Source organism: Mobula birostris, chromosome 10 (assembly GCF_030028105.1).
Source record: "Mobula birostris isolate sMobBir1 chromosome 10, sMobBir1.hap1, whole genome shotgun sequence".
NCBI classification, from domain to species: Eukaryota; Metazoa; Chordata; class Chondrichthyes; order Myliobatiformes; family Myliobatidae; genus Mobula; species Mobula birostris.
This window is the reverse complement of record NC_092379.1, coordinates 35,800,940-35,809,824: the sequence shown is the minus strand read 5'-3', so window position 1 is coordinate 35,809,824 and position 8,885 is coordinate 35,800,940. Positions and strand designations below refer to the sequence as shown.

General features: G+C 43.6%; 1 protein-coding gene across 1 annotated transcript in view; it reads right to left on the bottom strand.

Moving 5' to 3' along the window:
• Nucleotides 1-4,264: 4,264 nt before the first annotated feature.
• The window catches only part of LOC140203580 (uncharacterized), a 63,216-nt gene continuing 58,595 nt past the window's right edge, over nucleotides 4,265-8,885 (bottom strand). The window contains exon 16 of the mRNA XM_072269625.1: nucleotides 4,265-4,323. Within this exon, the coding sequence (XP_072125726.1) occupies nucleotides 4,265-4,323 (59 nt within the window). The remainder of the gene's footprint in view (nucleotides 4,324-8,885) is intronic.

The window sequence follows — 8,885 nt, the reverse complement described above, 5'->3', positions numbered from 1 at the left end:
CAACATTATGAGCTCCTCCACAATTGCAGCATTTTGGTTGCACTCCTGTTCTGTACTTTCCATATTCATGATCACCCCCACATCTAGCACATCTCCTCTGCCTTTTACAGTTTTTAGCTATGTGTCCAAACCTTTGACAATTATAGCACCTCAGTGGCTTTGGCACATACACCCTTACTGGGTAACTCATGAAACCCAGGAACACCTTCCTTGGCACTCTTTCTTCTTCAAATTCAATCAATACTGTTTCACTTTCCTTTTTCACTCCCTCCTTTGTTGTTTTCAGTCTTTGAACATTCATTACTTTCCCTCCTTTGATATTCCTCTTTATCTCCTCCATATTTATACTCATTGGTACCTCCATGATCACACCTTTACAACCACTATTTTGTGCTCCCACCCTCCCAGTGTATTCCACCTTGCATTTTCCTATCTCTTTTAGCTTGAGTGCTTTCTCAAGTTGTTCCTCATTCACACATCTTACCAATAAGTTGCCATCATTAAGAACTTTTGCAAATACTATTTCCCCTATCTTATTTGCCAAAGTTGTTGTTAGCACAAATGGGTCAATTTTCTTCATATGTCCCTGAGCCTTCTCATTAAACCTAATTATGACAACACCTCCTCTCTGAGCTTGTTCATCTTCCTCACTTTCAGAGCTTTCTCCACTATCATTTCTTATTCTTCTATTCCCTTTGTCTTGGTTATTATTCATCCGACCCCTCACTACCTCCTCATTCCCTTTATTTCTCCCTTCACAATAATCCACCTCTCCCCAGCTGCCTACCTCTGATCCCAAGTCTCTATCCCTCTCCTTCTCCACTTTCTTTCCCTCAACCCCACCTCTTATCTTGTCCGCCATTACCGGACCCACACGACCTCCTCCCAACAATTTCCGTTCCTTCCCCACTCTCTTTCCCTCAACAGGTTCCAAACCACATTCACGCATCAAGCAAAACACAGCCAGCTTCCCGTCCAGCCATCTCCTGTTCCAGCCTCAGCCACCACGCCCTGGTCTCCTCGCCGGTATCAGCTGCCAACTCCCCAGCCCACCCTTTCATTTAAGTGTAATAGAACTAGAACTTTTATTTACAGCAGCAACTGCAACCACGTTTGCCATAGAAGTTTCTGGATGATTTCTCCGAACACTGTTCAATCACGTTCTGACACGTGATATCACCACACGAGACACCGAGTGCTGCGAGCAGGGGAACTGGGTCACGCCATCCTGATCCCCGGCCAGGGCACGGGAGAAAGGTCCATGGGATTCGGTGCAATCTGTGAGCTGAGCCGGGATCGGAGCCCATTATAATCTGCCCAGCGCAGGTGGAACTATGGCGGCTTTATGGCTGCAGGGTGACGAGCCCCACCACTCGTTTGGCGTTGAGGAGGCCAAGCACCATCAGGCCAGCAATCAGCCGAGACTGCTGCCCATTTCTCCACTGCCAACACCTCCAGGGCTTGAGGGCGACGGCAGTGCCAACCTGCTGTTCGACGAACGCTTCCCTGTGCTGGCGCCCAGCCGCCAGGAGAGTTACAGCGAGGAAGTTGCAGCCGGTAGCCCCGGTATCGAGGACCTGCTCTCTCAGCTTCGGCAAAAGGATAACGATCTCATCCTGGCGGCTAAGCTCGGCAAAGCCTTGCTGGAGAAGAACCAAGAGCTTACCGATCAGTACGAGATAATGCAGAGAGAGGTCACTGACAAACTAGAGGAAAGATAATGTGGCAAATATAAGGGAATCCTTTCATCCTGCTCACCTCCCCTCTCCGAGCGTCTTTGACCCTGTTTCACATCGCATTCGTATTTCTGCCCAATTTGGTAGGGTCATTAACCATCGGCACCCCAATTTATCATCCTTCCTATTCGTAACCACTACTATGTCATTGGACTCCACCGCTTCCCACACCATTGCATCCCATTTTTACGCTAACATATTGCGTCCACTACATTAACATCTCGCAGACTCGCCCAAACGCTGCGCTGACGCCTGAGTTCTGATGATCTGACGTCATTACATTGGCCGGGAACCGAATCCAAGACCCTCAAACACTGGTAATATATTTGGAAATCCGCTCGTGTCCACGCTTTAATGTTCCGTGATTAATCTCGAAAATGCTATTGAGACGTGTCGAATATATCAATTTAATAGCAATAATATTACATAGTAAGGATAAGAAAAGTCTTAAAGAATTTTAAAGATAATGAAGGAGAGTCAAAGTAGACAAGTTGTGGCGAAGGCTGTAATGGTGGGTTGGAAGGGAGGAGAATGGTATTATGGTAGTAGAGCAAACACGAGGAATTCTGCAGATGCTGGAAATTCAAGCAACACACATCAAAGTTGCTGGTGAACGCAGCAGGCTAGGCAGCATCTCTAGGAAAAGGTACAGTCGACATATCGGGCCGAGGCCCTTCGTCAGGATGAACTGATAGAAGAGCTAGTAAGAGATTTGTAAGTGGGAGGGGGAGGGGGAGATCCAAAATGATAGGAGAAGGCAGGAGGGGGAGGGATGGAGCCAAGAGCTGGACAGTTGATCCTCTCATATCCCTTTTGCCAATCACCTGTCCAGCTCTTGGCTCTATCCCTCCCCCTCCTGTCTTCTCCGATCACTCTGGATCTCCCCACTTTCAAATCTCTTACTAGCTCTTCTTTCAGTTCACCCTGACGAAGGGTCTCGGCCCGAAACATCGACTGTACCTCTTCCTAGAGATGCTGCCTGGCCTGCTGCGTTCACCAGCAACTTTGATGTGTGTTATGGTAGTAGGGAATGGTATTGGATCAAAGAGAGAGAAACTGATTACCTTGGAGGTCTGGTACAAACATTAGCTTCCTTCCTGATCTCTAGTGTTGTCTGTGGAGTCTACACATTCGTTCTGAGATCCCACCAGATGCATCCATTCCCATTAGGAACTTGCTGTGCTGCTACTGAGGCACACTCAAAAGATGTGCAAGTTACTAGGTTAATTGATTATTATAACAGGAAATCAGATTAGTGTAAATGAGCTCTTTGATAGAACGGACACAATGGGTCAAATGTACAAGGTCCCTATGTTGTACAATTCTGTGACTAATAACAGGGGCCAAGCAGAGCTGGGACAGCCACTCATCCTGACATGAGGGGAAGTGGAGAAAGGCTCATTGCAGAAGTTTGTTTACGCCCAGAATCTTTATGGAACATTCTCCTCTCTGAACTTCAGTAAGATACCTAGTTGAGGTGCAGGTTGCCTTACACAAAGTCCTCACTGAAATAAATCACCAGCTACAATTACAACAACAGGGAAAGAACAGCATTGCCTTTTAATGTGGTGACAAATCTTTAGCATTTGGCTTCTCTCAGATTGGAGCTGTTTTTAATAACTCACAGTTAGTTGTCCTCTGTTGTGTAAGAGATATTAAGACTGTTCAAATTTACTGAGAATGTGCAGTAATTTCACCGGAATTGCAAGCTTAACTAGGGTACAGGGCACAATTACTGCATGCACATAATTTGCAGGCAGCACTGGTATATTTTAGAAGGTCATAGCATTTCCTCAAGATCCAGTGGACGTGACCATTGGCAGTGAATCATGTCGGTCAGTGCCCAGCATACTAAATGCAGTCATGATACATTCATTCTGTGGTGGTCCACCTATCCCATTTAGTAAGCACCCAGTGCTTCTGACCCTGCACCATCCTGTTCTGCAAGGGGCAATACAATTTGTCGGTAAGTGTCACCTGGTTGACATGGTTATCTTGGTTGAAACGAGCAGTTTGTGTAACCTGTGAGATTTGGATTTGGGGGTCAATTGTTGGTGCATGGATAGAACAGGTGATGTACTCTAATGTTACATATGAGGCCTGATTTATAGTCTGATGCAAAACTGGTGATTTAATAGTCAATTAGGCTGTTGGTGCAGTTAATGGAATATGACTTTTGAAGGTAGGCTCATTGATCTTGACCGTTCTTTTGAGATCATTAAAAAAATCGAAGCAGAAGTAGGTCACTTTGCCTATTCATGTATGTCCTACCAATCAGTGCAATCGTGGCTGATCTTCTACCTTACTAACCCTGCATCCATTTATCAGAATGGTGGATTCCAGTTAATGGGGACACATCAGGATCAGTACATTTTGGCCCAATGAAGTGGCTGCCACAATTCGCCAAAGTTTCATGAAAATAGTTTTAAAAAGGCTAACTATGTTCAACTGAGTAACAAATTATGTATTTAAATAAATACAGAACAAATTAGAATATTACCAATATAACTGTAGTACTATGATAACACCTAATAGTTCTCGACAGCAGAGTTCATACAGTGTATGCTGCTCTGTTCTTTTCGATTGACTGTAAATGAACAAAATCAGTGTTGAAGTAGTGTCAAAAATTGTTGCTTTGTCATTTGGCATCAGTAGGCTCAAATGAATACCATAGCACAAGCATACGCAATTGATGCTATTTAAAAACTATTTGCTCTAAGCATGCTGTAGTGTCTCATGGCCAGACACATGCACACAACTGATGCTAGTTAGAAACTGTTGCATTCTCCAAATCCTCATTTTCATTGTAGCATTCGAGATGATTGTCAATATCTTAACTTTCTTCGTGGTTTCTAATTTGTTGAAGCAGTGAAATTGTTTCATTTTCATTCCCAGCCATTTCTTGCATCTCCAAGCCTGACTGCTTGAAACTGTAGTGAGAAAAACAGTTCTGAATTGTCTTACTGCTTATTTCTCGCTAACTATCCCTGGCATAAACCACTGCTTTTTTGAACACAAGCTGATGATATTTAAAAACTGTTCACTCTAAGCACGGTGGAGTATTTAATGGCACACAAGTGCACACAACTGACGCTAGTTAGAAACTGTTTGGCAATACTCTCCCGTCCCAGTTAAGAAACATAGTGTCCCAAATAAGTGAGGAAATTCTGGCTATTTTTTTGATTAGTTTATGTTGATTTAGAGTTGTCCCAAATAAGTGGCTGTCTGGATTAACCGATAGAATAACTAACCAGAATCCACTGTACAGTATATCATTTATTCACACCCAGTCCACTCCTGGTGCAAGGTCTCAGCCTGGAATATCAACTTGTATTCTTCCTCTGCAGATACTAATTGATGAGCTAAGTTCTTTCAGAGTTTTGTTTTTGCTGGCAGATCCCAGAATCTACAGTCTCGTTTGTTTTCATATCCTTTATTAGCTCAAGAGACCAGATCTCTTTACAATATTCCAGGCACAATCTTACCAGATATTTATATAAATGCACTTGAATGTTATTATTCTTGTACTCCTTCTTCTTTCAATAAAGACGAGCAAACCATTTGTCTTTCTAATTGTTTGCTGTATTTTGGCATCAGTGATTCACGTACACTGGTACCCAGGTCACTCTGAGCACCAACTCCTTACAGTCTCTCATCATTTAACTACTCTACTTTTCTATTTTCCCTACCAAATTTCCTCTTGCACTTTTCCACATTACACTCTATCAGCTGTGACCTTGCAGATTCACATAACCTGCATGAATCCATTTAAAACCCAAAAGATACTGCAGATGCTGGAAATCCAGGACAACACACACAAAACGCTGGAGGAACTCAGCAGGTCGGGCATCATCTATGGAAATGAATGTTAGAGTGAATTTTTTGGGGGTAATGATTTGTTTACATTTAAGTGACTTTGGCCACCAGACTTCTACTTGACAATGCACTTCCTATGCTTCTGGCGCCGTAGTTTGACCTGATGCTGTAGTTTTGAAGACAGTATTATCCATGCATTATAAATATTAATTGTCTTCTATGTTAGCATGGGAAATGCCAAATAAATGTATCGTAGACTTAATTTACATTCCTAAAGGCTGTCGATACCAACCCAGACATGTTGGCGTCAGAAGGAAAGGATGGTGTGATATTTTGTATGTAGCCTCAAAAGATAGCATTGTCTATAACTTTTTAAGTAGCGATTGCCTTTGTGTTTAGCATATAAATATTGAGCCCGCATTGGGCTAGCAGACCTTTCTGCGGAAGGTGTCTCCGTCCGTAAGATGCCTGCTGTAGCTTGTGTCGAATAAAGAGGCTGCTTTGTACTTACCAGTGACTCTGTCTCTCTGATGATTTCGTCCACGCTACAACAATGAATAAACTGTTGATGCTTCAGGCTGGGACATTCCATCAGGACTGGTAAGGAAGGGGGAAGATGCCAGAATAAAAGTGTAGGGAGAGGAGAAGGAGACCGAGCTTGAAGGTGATAGGTGAAACCAAGTGGATGGGGGAGGGGGGAATGATGTGAGAAGCTGGAAGGTGACTTGCAGATGTCGGTGGGACGCAACTGAAACAAGAGGGATAAAATGGAGTTGTGGTATGTGGATGCGAGAGCAGGCAGAAACAATGGGCCTACCCAACCATTCAGCTTTGTGAATCTTGGGACCAAGTGTTAATTCTCTGGACACCTCCTCTTACTGACCCCTTGAAAAGGACCTCACTTGGGACCATCAGGATATTGTCTCTGACACCACCAGCAACCTCACCGACTCTGGAGATCTCCCAACCACTGCCACCAACCCTCATTGTTCCCTTATCCCACACTGCAACACCTCGTATTCCAACTAAGTAGTCTTTAAGCTGATGGCATGAACATTGATTTCTCTTACTTGAATTACTTCCGGTAATTTTGCCCCTTCCATTCCCCACTCTAGCCTCTTACTACCTCTCCTCCCTGTTTATCACCTCCCTCTGGTGCCCTTCCTCCTTCCCTGTCTCCCATGGTCCACTCTCCAGTCCTTTACCTTTTCCACCTGTCATCTCTAAGCTTGTTACTTCCTCTCTCCCTCACCCCTCCTCCACCCACCTGTCTACACCTATCACCTTCAAACTTGTCTTCCTTCCCTTACTCCTCCCTTCATATTCTGGCATCTTTCCCTTCCTCTCCAGCCCTGATAAAGGGTCTTGGCCCAAAACATCGGCTGTTTATTTATTCCCATAGATCTGCTGAGTCCCTTCAGCATTTTGTGTGTACATCCCTTTAAAACTTCTCTGCATCATCAGACCCCAACTTGGTATCATTAGCAAACATGGATACTGTATATTACTGTAAACCCTCTCAGCTAGATCATTGATATTGACTGAATATTAGAGCTCAACATCAACTCCTGCAACACTAGTCAACAACCTCCCAATCTCAAAGTGACCTATTTATTCCTAGTCATTATTTTCTGTTTATTAACTGATCCTCAACGCACACAAGAATATTTCCTTCAATCCCATGTGCTTTATGATTTCTTCTGTGGCACCTTATTCAAGGTCTGAAAGTCTAATGAGCAGCATAGCTGTCTTCCTCATCAATTCTCAGCAATCTTGAACAAGTTACACGCCAATTCTGATCAGTCCTACTTTTTTAAATGTGCTCTTCCCACTCACTCAATGATAGGCTTTAAGTATTTTCTCTGCAATTGTCTTCTCCCAACTTTGTTAAAGAGTGGGATTATGTTTACTTCCTTCCAGTTGAGGGGAACCTCAAGAAGAAAGAGGTGGGATTTTGGAAAATGTATTCTTTCTACCATCGTACTGTGGTAATTTTGCTCATCCATTCTGCAGTCTCTTGAATAGATACAAGGACTGGAGTTTCCTTGGTGTTGTCTGGATCCACATACTAGCTTCATTTGTAATTTCAATCTGTTCGCCTTACTCACCAGTTCTACAGTACTTATTGTTAAGGGCATGATGACCTCCTGGAGCAAAGTCTCCAGTGACACCATAACCAGGTCTATTAATGCTGTCTCATATGACAGGAAATTAGCTGCTTTGCAGCAATTTTAAAGTGCAAAGTTGAAAAAGTACAGCCCAAAGACAGTAAATTGCTACAAATTTCAAAATAACTAGTACTTAAAATGCATAATGATGCATTGTTCGTGGACCTTCATTATAAAATCAGAATCAAGTTTATTATCACTGGCACATGTTGTAAAATTTGTTGTTTGTGGCTGCAATACAGAAAACAAAATAAATAAGTTACAATAAGTCTTTGATGATTGTCTTGGAGGAGGAGATGTTATTTTTGATCTCCCGATCAGGAAGTCGATGATCTAGTTGCAGAGGGAGGTACAGGAGCTCAGGTTTTGAAGCTTGTTGATCAGTAATGAAGGAATGATGGTGTTGACCACTGAGTTATAATCAATAAACAGTAGGCTGACGTAGGCATTGTTGTTGACCAGCTGGTGCAAGGGTGAGTGCAGTGCCAATGAGATACATTCCCTGTAGAACTGGTTGGTTGGGTGGCACAGGTTTTCAGTGCCAATGAGATTCATTCCCTATAGAACTGGTTGGTTGGGTGGCACAGGTTTTCAGTGCCAATGAGATACATTCCCTGTAGAACTGGTTGGTTGGGTGGCACAGGTTTTCAGTGCCAATGAGATTCATTCCCTATAGAACTGGTTGGTTGGGTGGCACAGGTTTTCAGTGCCAATGAGATTCATTCCCTATAGAACTGGTTGGTTGGGTGGCACGGGTTTTCTGTGCCAATGAGATTCATTCCCTATAGAACTGGTTGGTTGGGTGGCACAGGTTTTCAGTGCCAATGAGATTCATTCCCTGTAGAACCGGTTGGTTGGGTGGCACAGGTTTTCAGTGCCAATGAGATTCATTCCCTGTAGAACCGGTTGGTTGGGTGGCACAGGTTTTCAGTGCCAATGAGATTCATTCCCTATAGAACCGGTTGGTTGGGTGGCACAGGTTTTCAGTGCCAATGAGATACATTCCCTATAGAACCGGTTGGTTGGGTGGCACAGGTTTTCAGTGCCTTGCCAGGTGCACCATTGGGCCTGAAGCTTTGTCAGCGTTCACCCTCTGGAAAGCTGTTCAGATGTCGGCCTCTGAGACAGATATAAGATGCTGCACGGAATTACACATGTATAATTT